At 39.9% G+C, this 21,243-nt stretch overlaps 1 protein-coding gene across 6 annotated transcripts in view; it reads left to right on the top strand.

The window, feature by feature from the left end:
* The window catches only part of LOC109400676 (dachshund homolog 1), a 424,184-nt gene that overhangs the window by 364,574 nt on the left and 38,367 nt on the right, over positions 1-21,243 (top strand). For 5 of the 6 annotated variants that reach the window (XM_062853175.1, XM_062853173.1, XM_062853176.1 and 2 more), the window contains exon 4: positions 19,339-19,497. In XM_062853175.1, coding sequence (XP_062709159.1) covers positions 19,339-19,497 — 159 coding nt within the window. The remainder of the gene's footprint in view (positions 1-19,338; positions 19,498-21,243) is intronic. The other variant, XM_062853177.1, reaches the window with a different exon arrangement.

Below are 21,243 nucleotides of genomic sequence, written 5' to 3'. Positions count from 1 at the left end.
AACTTGGTCAAATTATTGGGGGATCAAAGGGACTGAAACTTGTTTTGTGAGTTTTTGTATGAGAGTCTTTGAAACTCCTTCAATATTGGGAGGGGTCAAACCAAGCATACTCTCCCTAAGTTATTGCCTATACCTGAAGGAAATTTCGGTGAAGCTTTTCTGGGAATGCTTCGGAAATTTCTTCTGAAAATTCTCCATTAGCTCTTGTGGAAAATCAACAGACAATTCTTTTGGGAAAGTTCCAGAAGTTCTACTGCTGGACACCCTTCAGGATTATCTTGAGTTTCAGGGAATCTTCTTGGAGTTTCTTCTGCTTCTGTGTGTCCTCCAAGACTAACTTCTGGGAAGACTAACTTCTTGGAACTTCCGGAGGGTTTCTGGTGAATCTTGGATTATCTGATCGACGTTTCTGAATTCCGAAAGAAATGTTTCTTCAAAAGTTATTGTGGGATTGCATCAGGAGTTTCTTTAGGGACTTTTCAAAGAGTTCCATCTCGCAGTATTTTCCCTGAAAATGTTTCTGGGATTTGTCCAGGACTATTGTTGGAGATTTTTTTTTGATTCCTGAAAACGTTCCTTCTGGGATTCAAATTCCTCAAAAAAAATCTACTGAAAACCCTCTTGAATTTCTCCTGGGTTTCCAGCTAGATTTCCTCTAAAAGTTCTGTTTGGTTATTCGTCATGAGCTCTTTCAGGGAATCTCCATGCGTTTTTTCTAGGATCCTCCATGATTTTCTTCTAAGAATCCTTCTAAGAAAGTTCCTTTTCAAAATCCATCAAGAGTTTTTTTTTCTTCTGGAAATCCTGGAAATCTAACATAATGTTCTTTTGGGAATGTTCAGAAGTTCTTTCTAGGAAACCTCCAGGAGTTCCTTGAGAGAATCCTGTAGGAGTTCCTTGTGGGAATCCTCCAGGAGTTGTTTTTAGAATTCCTCTAAGAGTCCCTTCTGGAGTTCTTTATTCTCCGTTACCTTTTCTACTACTAGAAGCTCTACAGGAGCTTCTTCTGAGCATCATTCAGTAGTTCCTTGATTTTCTGAGAATATTCCTGGAGCTTCTTCTGCCTTCGCGTGTCCTTCAGGACTTTCATCTGGGAATTTTCCGGGAGTGTCGGAAGAAATCCCTAGACTGAATTTCTGTATTAATTTCAAGAAGGGACTTTCAAATTCCTATAAGAGTTTCTGAAGGATTTTCTGAGGAAATCTCCAGAAGAAATCCATAAAGGAACCTTAAAAAATCCCTAAATGGATTGGAGGAATACCCAGAAGGGGCAGCAGTGAAGCCTCCGGATAAAGGAGTCCGATCTGTAGAGCTGTATGGCTAAAATTCCATAGAACAACAGCCACTTTGAAGTTCATTCCGTCATCTCGGATTTTCTGTTCGACGTTTCGGAGTCCAGAACCAAATCGTACAAATCAAGCTTTCAGCAGGTGCACATGTATCAATCTGGTCGACAACACCCCACAAACACGATATCACTCGGTGGTAATCCTCCTGTTTTTGGAACTTTACGTTTTTCAAGTCACGGTTCATGGGAAAATACGTGTAGGGTACTTGCAATGCGGAGCGGAAGGTAACGCAAAAAAACAAAACCGAAAGAGAAATGATTGTTGAATGTGTTTCTCCGCCTCCACAATAATAATCCTTCTTGGCCGTTTACCCTCCCCGGGCCTGCCCGGTTCAGTAAAACGGACAATATTTTACAATTCTGTTGGATTTGTTCCAGAACCTGTTTGGGGTGAGGGGGTTGACGACGGAGCTGCCAGTGGCGGAAGTTCTAATCTAAATTGAAAATCTACGAATGTAATTTGAATATATGCAGAACTGGAGCCTTCTGGTGCGCTGCTGGTGGTGGTGGTGACCCATGTCGTTTCGTCAGGCGGGAACTATCTCCGCTTCGGTGTACATTTTTTAACGATGTAGTTTAGCAACCCCGCACCTCGAAAATCCATGACTAACGTTATTATGGATTTTTTGCCTTCCTCCTGTACGAGGTGATACCACGCTGCTTGTGATGCGGTTTCCCAGGAGTTTTCAAGATGGTAGATAGACTGGTGTCCTTGAGTTTTCCATCGACCTACCCGAATAACTTTAAGCACCTACAACGGTCTGGACTTGGGTATCTCCGACTGGTGGAGGAAAAATCATCAAACGGTCGGAAAATTGCGCCAGATAAGGTAAACTTTATTAACTGGACGGTAATCGGTTTTATACTTTGATGGTCCAAGAGGAGCGGCCTGTGCGAGACGAAGATAGCAAAACCTTGTTTTATGAGTCTATTTTAGTAGCCCAAGGAACAACGGCTGCTTCCAGTTTCCACTTTGAAGAAACTTGTGCATCGACCGGCCTTGGACTGCGTCCGTTTTCCCTGTTTCTCCACACAGAAATTGCTTCGTCAAATTGGCAATAAAACTTAACGAACCTGCATCGTTAGGTTGATTGGGTGCTGTGAGTAGTTTTGCTCAGGGTTGGCTGGCTTGATATAGCTAACTTTAACAGTATGGCAAAAACGACACAGGTTCACGAAGTTGAACCATTTCTTAACCCGAGGGAAGCTAAATTGTTGTACAGATTTTTTTTTTGCATTTTAAATGAGAAGCGATGTCAACTTTTCGTCAACAAGGCAAAACATTCAAAAGTTAAACTTGTTTGAAAACGCTTAGAATTTAATATCTTTTTGTGATTCCGAAAACAATATTCCTAAAATATCAAGAGATTTCTCTAAGGTCTCTGAGCAGTCGCTGAGCTGAATCATTTCAGTAAAAGAACCATTCTCTGTAAAGAGCCCTCTCAGGTTTCTAAGCAATAAACCTTTCAGATTTATTTGGTGATAGTCTGGGAAGAATCCTCTCAGGATTCTGGGAAGAATCCTCTCAGGATTCTGGGAAGAATCCTCTCAGGATTCTGGGAAGAATCCTCTCAGGATTCTGGGAAGAATCCTCTCAGGATTCTGGGAAGAATCCTCTCAGGATTCTGAGAAGAATCCTCTCAGGATTCTGAGAAGAATGCTCTCAGTATTCTGAGAAGAATCCTCTCAGGATTCTGAGAAGAATCCTCTCAGGATTCTGAGAAGAATCCTCTCAGGATTCTGAGAAGAATCCTCTCAGGATTCTGAGAAGAATGCTCTCAGGATTCTGAGAAGAATCCTTTCAGGATTCTGAGAAGAATCCTCTCAGGATTCTGAGAAGAATCCTCTCAGGATTCTGAGAAGAATCCTCTCAGGATTCTGAGAAGAATCCTCTCAGGATTCTGGGAAGAATCCTCTCAGGATTCTGAGAAGAATCCTCTCAGGATTCTGAGAAGAATCCTCTCAGGATTCTGAGAAGAATCCTCTCAGGATTCTGAGAAGAATCCTCTCAGGATTCTGAGAAGAATCCTCTCAGGATTCTGAGAAGAATCCTCTCAGGATTCTGAGAAGAATCCTCTCAGGATTCTGGGAAGAATCCTCTCAGGATTCTGGGAAGAATCCTCTCAGGATTCTGGGAAGAATCCTCTCAGGATTCTGGGAAGAATCCTCTCAGGATTCTGAACAGAATCCTCTCAGGATTCTGAACAGAATCCTCTCAGGATTCTGAACAGAATCCTCTCAGGATTCTGAACAGAATCCTCTCAGGATTCTGAACAGAATCCTCTCAGGATTCTGAACAGAATCCTCTCAGGATTCTGAACAGAATCCTCTCAGGATTCTGAACAGAATCCTCTCAGGATTCTGAACAGAATCCTCTCAGGATTCTGAACAGAATCCTCTCAGGATTCTGAACAGAATCCTCTCAGGATTCTGAACAGAATGCTCTCAAGATTCCGAACAGAATCCTCTCAGGATTCTGAACAGAATCCATTCAGGAGTGTGAAGAGACCCCTTTCTGGATTCTGAGGAGAATCCTCTCAGGATTCCTGAGACAATCCTCTTAGGATTCAGGGGAAATTCCGTCAGAATTCTGAAAAGAATCATCTTAAGATTCTGAGAATAAATTTTTCAGTATTCCGAAGAGAATCCTTTTAGGATACTTAGGATAATTCCGAGGAGAATCCTCTTAGAATCCTGAAATCTTTTCACGATTCTAAAATGAATAATAAAATTCTCAGGATTCCGAAAAGAATCTTCTCGGGATTCTAAAGAGAATCCTCTAAGGATTCTGATGAGATCCCTCTCAGAATGCTGATGAGAATCCTCTTACAGTCCTGATGAGAATTCTCTCAGTTTTCTGATGAGAATCCTTTCAGGATTCTGAATAGAATTCCAAACATAATCCTCTCGGGATTCTTAAGAGAATCCTCTCGGGATTCTTAAGAGAATCCTCTCGGGATTCTTAAGAGAATCCTCTCATGATTTTAATTAGAATTTTATTAGGATTCCGAATAGAATCCTCTCAAGATACTAAAGAAAGTCTTCTCCGAATTCTGATGAGAATCCTCCCAGAATTCCGAAGTAAATCTTCACAGGTTTCTGAAAAGAATCTTCTCAGGATTCTGCGAGAATTCTCTTGGGAATTGATAAATAGTTAGATAGAAAGATAGCCTATATAGTGCAGCCTCGAGGAATTCGACAATATTGTATATCTAGGTCAGTTCACTCTGCACATACTAAATACTCATTAGCTCAACGAAACGAGACGAGATACACAAACCTCCTCAATATCCACCACCATCATTCAATCCTGATTCCGTTTCCGTTCAAAATTTATCGGGAACACAAGCATTTGACGATTAGTTACTCTTCTCACGTACCGATGATATAATTTGAATTCAAACAGAAAGCATTTTCGTGCATGGCGCAGAGTTTATAAGCACCGCAAAAAAAGAGCAGGAATCTGCAAAATTGTATGTTTTATGTTGGGGGGAAAAAAAGGATCGTGATGCGATTGGTGCGCTTCTGGCTGTTGGTACAAACTAGTGCACATTGTTCCTTATGTTGCTTTTTCCATCGGCGCGCAAACGGACCGATACCCAACCAAGAACAAAGAACCGACGATGAACGATACTGCGCCCGTTCCGAAGTTGTTGTTGGTTGGTCCTGGGGCGCCTCATGATGGTAGTATGGATTTGATACACAAAGGCAATTCGGCAGCCTGCGCCTACGGAATGGAATAACTCTTTGCCGGACGTGCCTGGATTCGGTTCCTAAGGGTTTGTGGAAGCTCGGGAAGCAAGAGCGTAGCGAGGTCAAGGTCTTTGATGGTTTAGCCAGTATTTAGTTTTTAAATAAGTGGCATGCATGAAAATTTAAAATACTAAAACTTCTGAAACTATCCAGATTTTCATACAGCCTCGATAACGCTGAAAAACACTATTGCTTTGGTTTTCTTTGGAAAATTATGCAACTAGCAGCCCCTCCTCGGGCTCGGGTGTATGAATTTCTGAAAAGTATTCCAAAAAATTCTTCTAACGAATCCATCAAGCTTTCAACCATCAAAAATTTCTCCTTGAGGCAAATTTGTAATACTCAGGAATTACTCCAAATTATTTATTCAAAGACATATTAAAAAGATCAACATGGGTTCTTTGAAATATTACTCCGAGTATTCAATCAAACATTTATCCAAGAAATTCTTCAAAAATTCTACTAGGATACCTGTAGGTATTTTTTAGAAACATCTCAAATAGTTTCTTCAGAAGTTCCCCCAAAGTATCATTGAAAATTTGCGACAAAGATTTTCAAAAAAAAATTCCAATGATTCATGCCATAATTCGACCAAAGACTCTTTCGATAATTTTAAAAATTCTTACAACAATTCGTGAATGAATCCCATCAGGATGAATTTATCCCAGGATTTCTTGAGAAATACCTCCACGAATTTCTTCAGTAAATTCTACAAGTAATCATTCAATTTCCTACATAAATTTCTCCTTCCTTCCTTCCTCCTTCCTTCAACTTTTCCTTCAGAAATTTTCCCAAGGGTTCTTTCAGTGATTCCTTCAGGGATTCTTCCAGGGTTTCTTTCGGAATTTCTTCAGTGATTCCTTGGACAGTGCTTTCCCAACTGTGTACCTCTCCACCCTGGAGCACCATTAACCTTCCTTTTCCTCAACTGTGTAGCCGAAACAAAAGGAACAAACATATAGTTCTAATCACAGAACGTCTTTCACGTTGTTTAGTTTCATGGATTTTTTTTTTTCGAAATCTTCAAATGTTTTTATTTTTTAATGTTTCAATAACCTTACTAAAGTTCTTTCCAGAATAATAGCACCCATTTTAATTCAACCAAAATTTTAAGAGCGTTGCAACTTGTTTTCAATGTAATCTGAAGTTTTTGTTTAAGGGTTTAACTACAGTGTATAACACAACTGTCCGTACATTGATTTTAATGTCAAAACCATTTTTCATTCAAATGTTTATAATTGTTGAGTCATTATAAACAAATTCTGATAATCTTCTCAGGATTCTGAGAAAAATCCTATCAGCATTCTGAAAAGAATCCTCTCAGGAATCTGAGAAGAATCCTCTCAGGATTCTGAAAAGAATCCTCTCAGGATTCTGAAAAGAATCCTCTCAGGATTCTGAAAAGAATCCTCTCAGGATTCTGAAAAGAATCCTCTCAGGATTCTGAAAAGAATCCTCTAAGGATTCTGAAAAAAATCCTCTCAGAATTCTGAAAAGAATCCTCTCAGAATTCTGAAAAGAATCCTCTCAGGATTCTGAAAAGAATCCTCTCGGGATTCTGAAAAAATCCTCTCGGGATTCTGAAAAGAATCCTCTCGGGACTCTGAAAAGAATCCTCTCGGGATTCTGAAAAGAATCCTCTCGGGATTCTGAAAAGAATCCTCTCGGGATTCTGAAAAGAATCCTCTCGGGATTCTGAAAAGAATCCTCTCGGGATACTGAAAAGAATCCTCTCGGGATTCTGAAAAGAATCCTCTCGGGATTCTGAAAAGAATCCTCTCGGGATTCTGAAAAGAATCCTCTCGGGATTCTGAAAAGAATCCTCTCGAGATTCTGAAAAGAATCCTCTCGGGATTCTGAAAAGAATCCTCTCGGGATTCTGAAAAGAATCCTCTCGGGATACTGAAAAGAATCCTCTCGAGATTCTGAAAAGAATCCTCTCGGGATTCTGAAAAGAATCCTCTCGGGATTCTGAAAAAAATCCTCTCGGCATTCTGAAAAGAATCCTCTCGGGATTCTGAAAAGAATCCTCTCGGGATACTGAAAAGAATCCTCTCGGGATTCTGAAAAGAATGCTCTCGGGATACTGAAAAGAATCCTCTCGGGATTCTGAAAAGAATCCTCTCGGGATTCTGAAAAGAATCCTTTCGGGATTCTGAAAAGAATCCTCTCGAGATTCTAAAAAGAATCCTCTCGGGATTCTGAAAAGAATCCTCTCGGAATTCTGAAAAGAATCCTCTCGGGATTCTGAAAAGAATCCTCTCGGGATTCTGAAAAGAATCCTCTCGGGATTCTGAAAAGAATCCTCTCGGGATTCTGAAAAGAATCCTCTCGGGATTCTGAAAAGAATCCTCTCGGGATTCTGAAAAGAATCCTCTCGGGATTCTGAAAAGAATCCTCTCGGGATTCTGGAAAGAATCCTCTCGAGATTCTGAAAAAAATCCTCTCGGGATTCTGAAAAGAATCCTCTCGGGATTCTGAAAAGAATCCTCTCGGGATTCTGAAAAGAATCCTCTCGGAATTCTGAAAAGAATCCTCTCGGGATTCTGAAAAGAATCCTCTCGGGATTCTGAAAAGAATCCTCTCGGGATTCTGAAAAGAATCCTCTCGGGATTCTGAAAAGAATCCTCTCGGGATTCTGAAAAAATCCTCTCGGGATTCTGAAAAGAATCCTCTCGGGATTCTGAAAAAAATCCTCTCGGGATTCTGAAAAGAATCCTCTCGGGATTCTGAAAAGAATCCTCTCGGGATTCTGAAAAGAATCCTCTCGGAATTCTGAAAAGAATCCTCTCGGGATTCTGAAAAGAATCCTCTCGGGATTCTGAAAAGAATCCTCTCGGGATTCTGAAAAGAATCCTCTCGGGATACTGAAAAGAATCCTCTCGGGATTCTGAAAAGAATCCTCTCGGGATTCTGAAAAGAATCCTCTCGGGATTCTGAAAAGAATCCTCTCGGGATTCTGAAAAGAATCCTCTCGAGATTCTGAAAAGAATCCTCTCGGGATTCTGAAAAGAATCCTCTCGGGATTCTGAAAAGAATCCTCTCGGGATACTGAAAAGAATCCTCTCGAGATTCTGAAAAGAATCCTCTCGGGATTCTGAAAAGAATCCTCTCGGGATTCTGAAAAAAATCCTCTCGGCATTCTGAAAAGAATCCTCTCGGGATTCTGAAAAGAATCCTCTCGGGATACTGAAAAGAATCCTCTCGGGATTCTGAAAAGAATGCTCTCGGGATACTGAAAAGAATCCTCTCGGGATTCTGAAAAGAATCCTCTCGGGATTCTGAAAAGAATCCTTTCGGGATTCTGAAAAGAATCCTCTCGAGATTCTAAAAAGAATCCTCTCGGGATTCTGAAAAGAATCCTCTCGGAATTCTGAAAAGAATCCTCTCGGGATTCTGAAAAGAATCCTCTCGGGATTCTGAAAAGAATCCTCTCGGGATTCTGAAAAGAATCCTCTCGGGATTCTGAAAAGAATCCTCTCGGGATTCTGAAAAGAATCCTCTCGGGATTCTGAAAAGAATCCTCTCGGGATTCTGGAAAGAATCCTCTCGAGATTCTGAAAAAAATCCTCTCGGGATTCTGAAAAGAATCCTCTCGGGATTCTGAAAAGAATCCTCTCGGGATTCTGAAAAGAATCCTCTCGGAATTCTGAAAAGAATCCTCTCGGGATTCTGAAAAGAATCCTCTCGGGATTCTGAAAAGAATCCTCTCGGGATTCTGAAAAGAATCCTCTCGGGATTCTGAAAAGAATCCTCTCGGGATTCTGAAAAAATCCTCTCGGGATTCTGAAAAGAATCCTCTCGGGACTCTGAAAAGAATCCTCTCGGGATTCTGAAAAGAATCCTCTCGGGATTCTGAAAAGAATCCTCTCGGGATTCTGAAAAGAATCCTCTCGGGATTCTGAAAAGAATCCTCTCGGGATACTGAAAAGAATCCTCTCGGGATTCTGAAAAGAATCCTCTCGGGATTCTGAAAAGAATCCTCTCGGGATTCTGAAAAGAATCCTCTCGGGATTCTGAAAAGAATCCTCTCGAGATTCTGAAAAGAATCCTCTCGGGATTCTGAAAAGAATCCTCTCGGGATTCTGAAAAGAATCCTCTCGAGATTCTGAAAAGAATCCTCTCGGGATTCTGCAAAGAATCCTCTCGGGATACTGAAAAGAATCCTCTCGGGATTCTGAAAAGAATCCTCTCAGGATTCTGAAAAGAATCCTCTCAGGATTCTGAAAAGAATCCTCTCGGGATTCTGAAAAGAATCCTCTAGGGATTCTGAAAAGAATCCTCTCGGGATTCTGAAAAGAATCTTCTCGGGATTCTGAAAAAAATCCTCTCGAGAGTCTGAAAAGAATCCTCTCGGGACTCTGAAAAGAATCCTCTAGGGATTCTGAAAAGAATCCTCTCGGGATTCTGAAAAGAATTCTCGCAGGATTCTGAAAAGAATTCTCTCGGGATTCTGAAAAGAATCCTCTCGGGATTCTGAAAAAAATCCTCTCGGGATTCTGTAAAGAATCCTGTCGGGATTCTGAAAAGAATCCCAGGATTCTGAACAGAATCCTCCCAGGATTCTGAACAGAATCCTCCCAGGATTCTGAACAGAATCCTCCCAGGATTCTGAACAGAATCCTCCCAGGATTCTGAACAGAGTCCTCCCAGGATTCTGAACAGAGTTCTCCCAGGATTCTGAACAGAGTCCTCCCAGGATTCTGAACAGAGTCCTCCCAGGATTCTGAACAGAGTCCTCCCAGGATTCTGAACAGAGTTCTCCCAGGATTCTGAACAGAGTCCTCCCAGGATTCTGAACAGAGTCCTCCCAGGATTCTGAACAGAGTCCTCCCAGGATTCTGAACAGAGTCCTCCCAGGATTCTGAACAGAGTCCTCCCAGGATTCTGAACAGAGTCCTCCCAGGATTCTGAACAGAGTCCTCCCAGGATTCTGAACAGAGTCCTCCCAGGATTCTGAACAGAGTCCTCCCAGGATTCTGAACAGAGTCCTCCCAGGATTCTGAACAGAGTCCTCCCAGGATTCTGAACAGAGTCCTCCCAGGATTCTGAACAGAGTCCTCCCAGGATTCTGAACAGAGTCCTCCCAGGATTCTGAACAGAGTCCTCCCAGGATTCTGAACAGAGTCCTCCCAGGATTCTGAACAGAGTCCTCCCAGGATTCTGAAAAAAATCCTCCCACGATTCTGAATAGAATCCTCCCACGATTCTGAACAGAATCCTCCCAGGATTCTGAACAGAATCCTCCCAGGATTCTGAACAGAATCCTCCCAGGATTCTGAATAGAATCTTCTCAGGATTTTGAACAATTTTCTCTCGGGATTCTGAACAGAATTCTCCTCTCCTGAAGGACGATTAATACATAAAAATATAATATGCAATCTTGTTTGTGATCACTTATCCACTAAAAAAATATAAATAATCTGCCCATGTAGTTGACGACGTTTATAAATTTTACATATTTTGCGCATATTATCTGCCAAACATTTTCCACTACTCGGGATTCTGAAAAGAATCCTCTCGGGATTCTGAAAAGAATCCTCTCGGGATTCTGAAAAGAATCCTCTCGGGATTCTGAAAAGAATCCTCTCGGGATACTGAAAAGAATCCTCTCGGGATTCTGAAAAGAATCCTCTCGGGATTCTGAAAAGAATCCTCTCGGGATTCTGAAAAGAATCCTCTCGGGATTCTGAAAAGAATCCTCTCTAGATTCTGAAAAGAATCCTCTCGGGATTCTGAAAAGAATCCTCTCGGGATTCTGAAAAGAATCCTCTCGGGATTCTGAAAAGAATCCTCTCGAGATTCTGAAAAGAATCCTCTCGGGATTCTGAAAAGAATCCTCTCGGGATTCTGAAAAAAATCCTCTCGGCATTCTGAAAAGAATCCTCTCGGGATTCTGAAAAGAATCCTCTCGGGATACTGAAAAGAATCCTCTCGGGATTCTGAAAAGAATGCTCTCGGGATACTGAAAAGAATCCTCTCGGGATCTGAAAAGAATCCTCTCGGGATTCTGAAAAGAATCCTTTCGGGATTCTGAAAAGAATCCTCTCGAGATTCTAAAAAGAATCCTCTCGGGATTCTGAAAAGAATCCTCTCGGAATTCTGAAAAGAATCCTCTCGGGATTCTGAAAAGAATCCTCTCGGGATTCTGAAAAGAATCCTCTCGGGATTCTGAAAAGAATCCTCTCGGGATTCTGAAAAGAATCCTCTCGGGATTCTGGAAAGAATCCTCTCGAGATTCTGAAAAAAATCCTCTCGGGATTCTGAAAAGAATCCTCTCGGGATTCTGAAAAGAATCCTCTCGGGATTCTGAAAAGAATCCTCTCAGAATTCTGAAAAGAATCCTCTCGGGATTCTGAAAAGAATCCTCTCGGGATTCTGAAAAGAATCCTCTCGGGATTCTGAAAAGAATCCTCTCGGGATTCTGAAAAGAATCCTCTCGGGATTCTGAAAAAATCCTCTCGGGATTCTGAAAAGAATCCTCTCGGGACTCTGAAAAGAATCCTCTCGGGATTCTGAAAAGAATCCTCTCGGGATTCTGAAAAGAATCCTCTCGGGATTCTGAAAAGAATCCTCTCGGGATTCTGAAAAGAATCCTCTCGGGATACTGAAAAGAATCCTCTCGGGATTCTGAAAAGAATCCTCTCGGGATTCTGAAAAGAATCCTCTCGGGATTCTGAAAAGAATCCTCTCGGGATTCTGAAAAGAATCCTCTCGAGATTCTGAAAAGAATCCTCTCGAGATTCTGAAAAGAATCCTCTCGGGATTCTGAAAAGAATCCTCTCGGGATTCTGAAAAGAATCCTCTCGGGATTCTGAAAAGAATCCTCTCGAGATTCTGAAAAGAATCCTCTCGGGATTCTGCAAAGAATCCTCTCGGGATACTGAAAAGAATCCTCTCGGGATTCTGAAAAGAATCCTCTCAGGATTCTGAAAAGAATCCTCTCAGGATTCTGAAAAGAATCCTCTCGGGATTCTGAAAAGAATCTTCTCGGGATTCTGAAAAAAATCCTCTCGAGATTCTGAAAAGAATCCTCTCGGGACTCTGAAAAGAATCCTCTAGGGATTCTGAAAAGAATCCTCTCGGGATTCTGAAAAGAATTCTCGCAGGATTCTGAAAAGAATTCTCTCGGGATTCTGAAAAGAATCCTCTCGGGATTCTGAAAAAATCCTCTCGGGATTCTGTAAAGAATCCTGTCGGGATTCTGAAAAGAATCCCAGGATTCTGAACAGAATCCTCCCAGGATTCTGAACAGAATCCTCCCAGGATTCTGAACAGAATCCTCCCAGGATTCTGAACAGAATCCTCCCAGGATTCTGAACAGAATCCTCCCAGGATTCTGAACAGAGTCCTCCCAGGATTCTGAACAGAGTCCTCCCAGGATTCTGAACATAGTCCTCCCAGGATTCTGAACAGAGTCCTCCCAGGATTCTGAACAGAGTCCTCCCAGGATTCTGAACAGAGTCCTCCCAGGATTCTGAACAGAGTTCTCCCAGGATTCTGAACAGAGTCCTCCCAGGATTCTGAACAGAGTTCTCCCAGGATTCTGAACAGAGTCCTCCCAGGATTCTGAACAGAGTCCTCCCAGGATTCTGAACAGAGTCCTCCCAGGATTCTGAACAGAGTCCTCCCAGGATTCTGAACAGAGTCCTCCCAGGATTCTGAACAGAGTCCTCCCAGGATTCTGAACAGAGTCCTCCCAGGATTCTGAACAGAGTCCTCCCAGGATTCTGAACAGAGTCCTCCCAGGATTCTGAACAGAGTCCTCCCAGGATTCTGAACAGAGTCCTCCCAGGATTCTGAAAAAAATCCTCCCACGATTCTGAATAGAATCCTCCCACGATTCTGAACAGAATCCTCCCAGGATTCTGAACAGAATCCTCCCAGGATTCTGAACAGAATCCTCCCAGGATTCTGAACAGAATCCTCCCAGGATTCTGAACAGAATCTTCTCAGGATTTTGAACAATTTTCTCTCGGGATTCTGAACAGAATTCTCCTCTCCTGAAGGACGATTAATACATAAAAATATAATATGCAATCTTGTTTGTGATCACTTATCCACTAAAAAAATATAAATAATCTGCCCATGTAGTTGACGACGTTTATAAATTTTACATATTTTGCGCATATTATCTGCCAAACATTTTCCACTACTCGAGGAGCTAGAATGAAAAATTTACAGGACCTGATCTGCATATTAATTTAGTAGATCCTGTTCAAAAATTAAAAAAAAAAATTCAGCGAATAAATTGCGAAAATTGTCCACAATAGGACCACTGCAGAAGTTACCCTTAACTAATATATTTTCTGAAAATTCAAATAAAATTTAGTTTTCCAAATTGCTTATTTTTGAAAGAAAAATTGCTTAAAAATTTCATTATTATTAATAAAATTTCAAATGTCATATTGTCTTCATCGTGAACTATACATAGGGTAGCGAACCACTTGGGCAGCAGCCGGTATTTTGGGCACTCTTCGCTATAACTCAGTCAATTCCAAATCAATTGACTTGAAATTTTGTACACGACTAGATACTATACGTATCTCATCGCGTTCCAAAAATGTTGTCAATTGGTTCAGAATTGGCTGAGTTATAGCAGAAAAGTTCCCAAAATAGGACCCCTACCGAGATGGTTCCACTTCCCTATATGCCCTATTGGATACCGTTGGCAAATTGCTGGAAAGAATGATCCTAAATAGGCTCACAAAGTACAACATAGAGTGTGGAACCGGTCTGTCAGAGATGCAGTTTGGATTCCGGAAAGACAGGTCTACAGTAGAGGCCATCAGAACTGACGTGGAGTCCGAGGAGTGAAGATAGTTGAATTGCGGATGATGTGGCGTTGATAGTGATCGGTGTGTCACGAAAAGAGGTCGAAGTCAGTAACCGGAGGACAGTGCAGCATGCAAAAAACATAGTTGGCAAGTGAATTGTTGACTCAAAGCGCGAAGTCAGAAACTATGGAGTGATGTTGGACGATCGACTGAACTTCCACAGTCATATCAGCTACATCTGCCAGAAACTCACGACGGTGATCTCAGCACTATCTCGGATCATGCCCAACAGCAGCAGTAGGATAACGCTGCGAATCCCAATCTGTCAATGCGGATCACCACAACACACAGGGATGTTAACTTCCACATGACACATTTTCTGTCTGGTCATGGCTGCTTGTTATGCAGTACTTGAACAGATTCGGTCTTGCCAGGTCATCGACATGTATCGGAATCCATAAGAAACACCGAAACACGTAATCTTCAGTTGCTCAAGGTATGCGCAACCACGAGAATAAATGACTGCCATTGTCGGTGCTGACGTCAACGTGGACAATAAATATCGTCGAACGTATGTGCAGCAAAGAAGGTAAGTGGAACGCGGTGAACGGGACTGTAGTTCACATCATGCTAGCACTACAGCGAAGTTGTCGGGAGTAACAACGGTCGGTTTCGGGAGGTATTCCTTCGCCGGGGAACTCTCTGACGGAGTAGTCTAGACCCGCCGCCGCAAGAGCAAGTCGTAGCACCGGTCTGGGTCGTCAGATCACCAGTGAATCGGACGCCAGGTTCCACCGGCATCGCTGGCGTAACTCTACCGGTTGGTCCGTAATGTGGGAAGAAGATGTCTGCTTCCAGGCGGGTTTGTGCAAAGCCTGTCTTTGTTGTGTGTGAAAAATTGTAGATAGATATCGTAAAATGGGGTGTTAAGAACTCATGGGGTGTTAAGGGATTCATCTTCACATACTACTTTGAAAATTCGCCAAACCGTATAAAAATTGATTTATTAATGCGAAATTCTCTTCAAATGTGTGTTGGAAATAAAGGCATACTATAAGGATTACCACTCATGAAAATACGGTTTTAACTGGACACTAGACTTAAAAAATAGAACGGCATTGTTTTTTCTCTCTCAATTTCACTACCATTGAAACATTCATTTGTAAGGTCAGAAATATTATTGAGAAAAATATGTGAGTAATCGTAAGGTGTTCTAGAACTCATTACAAATGAAACTAGAGTAAAATATTTGAGGTTACTAAGATGGTTTTTGAAAACCGACAATTTTTGTGAAAAAAGTCTAGTTTCATAAGCTGGTGCGGTGTTAAGGAAATTTCTCATATAACTTTTACATTTGTATCATGATGTTTTGAGACGATGGATTAATTTTATAACAGTTATAATTCTGAATGATGTAATACGGATTTCATTTTGGGTCATAAGCATCCCAATATTTGCTATTGATGATAATTTCAACCAATACAATAGAGATCTTCAGAAACAAGTGTTAGATTGATACATATAATTAGAAAACTGGTCAAATGTATATACTCAATGCCGCAGTAGTACCCTCTTTACAGAAGTTTGTGTTCTTTAGGTATTTTGTTATGTTTTAGTGAAGGAGTATTCATCAAAATAGATTTTCCATCTGTTTTCTTATTTAAATATTATCAATGATTGGCGCTAAAACGTGATAGTTTATTGAAAATGTAGAATATGCTCACTTGTTCCATATATTATGTAAACAAGACTGTCACTAATAAAACCAAGAAGACTTTTAGTTACTAAAATATCCCTGAATCTAAAATACGACCTATCAGCGATGCTCCAGAGTAGAAATATCAGCATTGAATACACACGCGAGCAAAGTTTCATAACACTGTGTTATCTGATATCAAAAATAATTAACTAAATTTGTTCTCAGTTTGGTTGAATAAGCAGGCAACATAACAAACAACCAATTATACCCATGATATCATTAGCATATCTCATTATGTTATCATCCAAGGCATCCTGAAAACAACATCTGTAAATCAATTGATTTGATCTGGTTGAAAACTCATTTCGTTATCAGAGAGATATTTGCTCGGTCATTGATAACTAACTTCCGATGTTGTTGTCGATGATGATGCTTCAGAGTTTGACAGTTGCGGAAACATAAATTATCAAGGTGATAACACAAAATTGGTAAATCAGTTCTGGAGGGAGCACTAGTTATCATTTTGTTATGGGGCTGTTATTCGACTTTGCTCAGGCAGTTTACACCCTGGGTCATCTAATGATGCTTGCATATAAAACATTTCAATATAAATGAGTTTAAGTGAGCAATAAACTAACTGTAAATACTACACATTCTTAGTTTACAACCTGTTCGTCAATCTGAACTGTTCAATTTGGTTACTCTAAATAGTAACTGTGAATAATGTGTTTGTTAAAAAATTGAAGCCACTCAGGTACAATTGACGGTATTTTTTCAGATTTCGAGGCTAAAATCATATACAAAAGTAGATGACGGTGAAAATGTCCCTGCACTTTTAGGGCTATGATAATCTTTTTCGGCGATGTTCAAGAAATATTACAGTCACTGTTTACAATTAATCAATTTTTATCTTTCTTTGAAATACAAGAACATTCACATTTATCCCCTTAAGTTCCTTAACACCCCCAGTGTTGATAAAATCTCTCAAAAATTCTCAAATCTCATGCTTGAGTTGTTTCACGCGCGATTCTTGACTCGCCAAACTCACCGCCGAAAAAATCATGCATGAGTTGACTCGCGGTTTCACTCATTACTTTATTTCTTGGTATTCTTATTACTTACATCGATGTTTTTAGGATTGTATGATAGAGTAAAAGCAAACCTATCGTACAACATCGGATGTCGTTCAAATTGATTTGGATTCGTTTGATAAGCAAAAGAAATTTCGGCGCTTGACTCGTGAGAGCGAGATTTTGCATGAAAATCTCGCGCGTGAGAAAATGATTCAGAATCGCGCGCGAGTTTGCTCACGCAGGAGCGGTTCATGAGTGTGCTTTGAGTGTGATTTTACCAACACTGAACACCCCATTTTCATATTTTTCTCAAAATTCCCACATTTTGTTAAATATCTTCAATTTCTCCAAAAAATCGTCAATCTATATGTATCTATATCTATGTAATCTATATGCGTAGCAGGCAGCAAGACAATAATCGGACTGCTTTTCCTGAAAGTTTTAAGAAGCAAAACCCATGAATTAATGGGGACGAAAAAAATTTCCGTCCCTTTACACCCCATTTTACGGTACATAAATAACTAAGATTGGTCGCTGATTGGCGAGAAAGTAACATACTTACATTAGGAGACGGCATTACTGGTACTGGTACTGGTCCGGCATAGAGGAAGCTGGTACAGACACTCTAGAAGAACTTCATTAGAATAATACTACTAGAATCAAGTAAATCACCTGCCTCGTTTTTCCCCTCTGATTACGCCCATGTCCGTAGAGAGAGTAGTGCAGCACAGAATTCGTGAAAAAGTGATTCAACCAACATAAAACGGCTGCGGCCCGGGCCGAGAACATCGTTCATTTATGTAATCCTGAGATAAGGATTCCCACGTAACACGGCCAAGCAGAAAATTGAACAGGACACATACCTACCCGCCAGGAGAAAAAAATGTTAAAGTTGTTAATTTTTGCGGTCGCCAAGGCAAACAAAGCCTACAAGGGTTGGGTAGGATGGGTGGATGCTTGGTTGGTGGACTATTTATGCGGTGCAATGTTGTAAAGCAGTACACTACGTGTACTGATGGTAACGGGGCCACACGGTATGTGACGAAGGACAATGGGTGCGCATATTTGCATTTTACCGGTTACGAGGTTTCGGAGGCCTACGTGTATGCTTGGACGCCGCCGCTTGGCATAGGTTAAACCGACCCGTATCCGCCGTGGCCACCGGAACGGCACTACTGACCGAGATAAGACTACAGGCCGGTCAAGTCCTGATGCCAAAGCGCAGCCGGCAGTACTGCGACGAGTGACGACGTTGAAAAATACGACCCAGATTGCTTTTTAAAACAGGATAAGTAATGATGGACGTGTGTGTATGTGACGGAAGGATAATCAGGCCACGTTCATCCGGCGAGTGACGACGAATAATGCATGAGGCACTTGTAGTTGGCAGTTGCCCTTTGTGCAGATGAATGCAGATGGCGCAATTGACCTTAACACTGTTGGTGGATCATGTTGAATCATATTTAGCACCTTGTCTTGATTGCAGATTGATTGTTTAAAATCTGATGAGAATCTGTTAAATTCTTGCATCAATGGGAGCCGATTTCTTCACTTCCGTTTAGGCCCTAAACCAGATACATAGATATATAAAACATAGGTTTGCCCCCCCAATATTTGACGATTATCCAACTTCAAGTGTCTTTAAATAAATATATTATTCAAATAAGCTACGATTTATTTCAAACTTTTCAACCTCATTTGCATGCTATTAATATACAGGGGATAGACAAAATGATCGGGACAGGCAAAATTTCCACTTTTCAAAAAATGTCCAATTAGCTGTAGCTTTTCGATAAGTGCATCAAATATTCTAAAATTTTCACTGTAAGTTGATCAACTAGTTGTGTATTAGTGGACAAAATTTGGAAAAGATCGGGCTATTCTGCACGAAGTTATAAGCATTTTAGAAAAAGGTAGAATTATCCGATAGCCAACTTTGAGCTGTTATATCTCCGGATTTAACAAACCGAATGCAATGAAATTTTGTCCATTTGTGACTCATATAATGAGCTCTGAAAAACGTTTGACACAACTTGAAGTTATTAACGAGAGAAAAAGTTATAGCGGTTTCATTAATTTTATGATTTTTCAGTAAATTGGTCTATTTTTTTATGTATCCCATTACTTCTTCAATGAATTGCCGTCTATGTTCCTACTTTCTTTCAAAACATATCTGTATTCAAGAGAATCAGAGGGAATTTAAATAAACTATAATTAGCATCTTGAATTTTTAAACGATATTGAAATTTGAGAAAATTTGATGTTTTATTAGAAAAATAATCTAATCGCTATAATTTTCTTCCGTGTTAAGAATTTTAAGTTATGTCAAAAGTTTTTCGAAGCTCGTTATATAAGTCATAAATGGTCAAAATTTCATTGCATTCGGTTTATTAAATCCGAAGATATAACAGCTCAAAGTTGGCTATCGGATATTTTTACCTTTTTTTAGAATCTTTATAACTTCGTGCAGAATCGTTCGATCTTTTCCGAATTTTGTTCACTGATACACAAATAGTTGATCAACTTACAGTGAAAATTTGAGAATATTTGATGCACTTATCGAAAAGTAACAGCTATTTGAAATTTTTTTGAGAGGGGAAAATTTTGCTTGTCCCGATCATTTTGTCTATCCCCTGTACACACACAGTTCACTAACCCTTTGCAAAATTTTTCCCCATTTTCTTTCAGAGTATGGCCGCCAGTGCAGTGACATCGGGTGCCTCTCGAGCCAGGTGTGCGTAATGGCGTACGACTCCTGTTCCCTGAACCAACGCGAGGGCAACGAATGCGGTCGTTACCCGACCTGCAAGAAGAAGACCGACGCTGGATTAGCCGCAGGTCCTAGTGGTAATTATTAGTAGTAGCACAACACTACACATCACAGCATACACGTTCAGAATATACCTACCTACGTACAAATAATACAGCAGCAGGCTCGACATGCAAACAACACACTCCTTGTTCCGTGTCTTGTACAGGAATTCTCTGAATAGTGCGATATATTTGACAACAGGTCAGTTATTTGACCAAAACCATCGATTTTTCCATTAACTTATTAGTAGATCGATTTGCAAACGTAACCTAAACGTTCTCCAAAAAAATGTGCTTATGTCGGCACTGTTCAAATTTCAAAAATTGAGGGGGTGTTTTTTGTGATTTAGTGTGTAAACGGGATTCAGTTTGTGAAGATCGAAATAACAAAGCTTTGTTTTAAACCTGTAATAAATTTGAGTTATTTAATTACAATCAATAATTTAGCAGTTTTGCAAAGTTCAGTGGTTCCCAAGCTACGGTCATGGGCCGTTGAAAATTTCTCAAGAACTGAAGGTGTGATGATGAAGTGAAAAGGTCTTTTGGATTCTGCAGCTCTATTTCCCTAAAAATTATTTCCATGCGACTATCATACCCGTATATGTCATCAGAACAAAAATGTTAACCTTTTCAGAAATAGGTATTTAACATGCGTGATTTTTGATCCAATTTGCGATAAATTGGAACCATTCTATTGGTGGGTTTGATAATCACAATGGTATGGGAGCTTAAGACGTTTGTAGAATAAATTTAAAAAGTATCTTTCGAGTATCTTCTTACGACCTGAATCTGAGCTATTTAACGACTGAAATTTCATCAATGATAAGAAATCCTTGCGTACGTTTGTATACATACGATTTTATGAATAAATAAGTGATTTTTTTATAAAATCTGATAGATTTATTATGTGTTGTTATTGTGATTTATTATGTGTCATTAAATTGTACTTGAAATGCTATATAAATGCACGGTTTCTAATGATTGGAAGTTTAAAAGAAGTATTATATTCCGTTTTCTTAACAAAAAGATAACTTTGAATTAGAAACGACAAGAAGCACAATAGCAATCATTTTGAAGTATAGGAAAATTAATATAAATTGTTCATGCAATTTTCAACCTTAATGTCAAACACAGGATTATATGTATTGTTCCATATGTATTAGTGTGGGACACGATTGTATGGGAAAAAACAGGAAAATTCTCATTCCTATATACTTTTTGAGTGCCTTTTTTCCCTCATATCAACTGAGCAAAATTTCAGCTCAATCAGCTCCCGCCTTTTTTTAATGTTCATACTATTTAGTATGAGGAGAATTTACTTCTTCAAAGATGGAACTGGAACTCAAAAAGTGTGCAGGAGTGAAATGTCTATTTCTACCCATGCTAATATATATTGTTGTTGTTACAATTTTAAACACCGAATGACAGTTGTTTGAGGGTGTGAATATGAGATTATCACTTAATTTTTGATAAATTGGAGTTGATACCCAATACCGTAAGCTATAACTCCAATTATCTAATGAAATATTTTTTTTTATTTTTAAGAAAAGATCGGTTATCCATGTTAAAGACACATTTTTACTCTTTTATAATAGACTAGAAAATATTTTAAACATGTGATAGATGTTCTTCCTAACACTTTTTCAAATTATTTTATAAATATTTTAAACTCTAAAGCCAGCGTGACTATCAAACTCATCAATATAATGGTATTAAATTTATCGCATATATGCCCAACAATCACGTATATTCAATACAAATTGCCAAAAAAATGTTTTGACG

Source organism: Aedes albopictus, chromosome 2, assembly GCF_035046485.1.
Source record: "Aedes albopictus strain Foshan chromosome 2, AalbF5, whole genome shotgun sequence".
NCBI classification, from domain to species: domain Eukaryota; kingdom Metazoa; phylum Arthropoda; class Insecta; order Diptera; family Culicidae; genus Aedes; species Aedes albopictus.
Note: the sequence above shows the minus strand (reverse complement) of the source record. Positions and strands in the feature narration are given on the sequence as shown.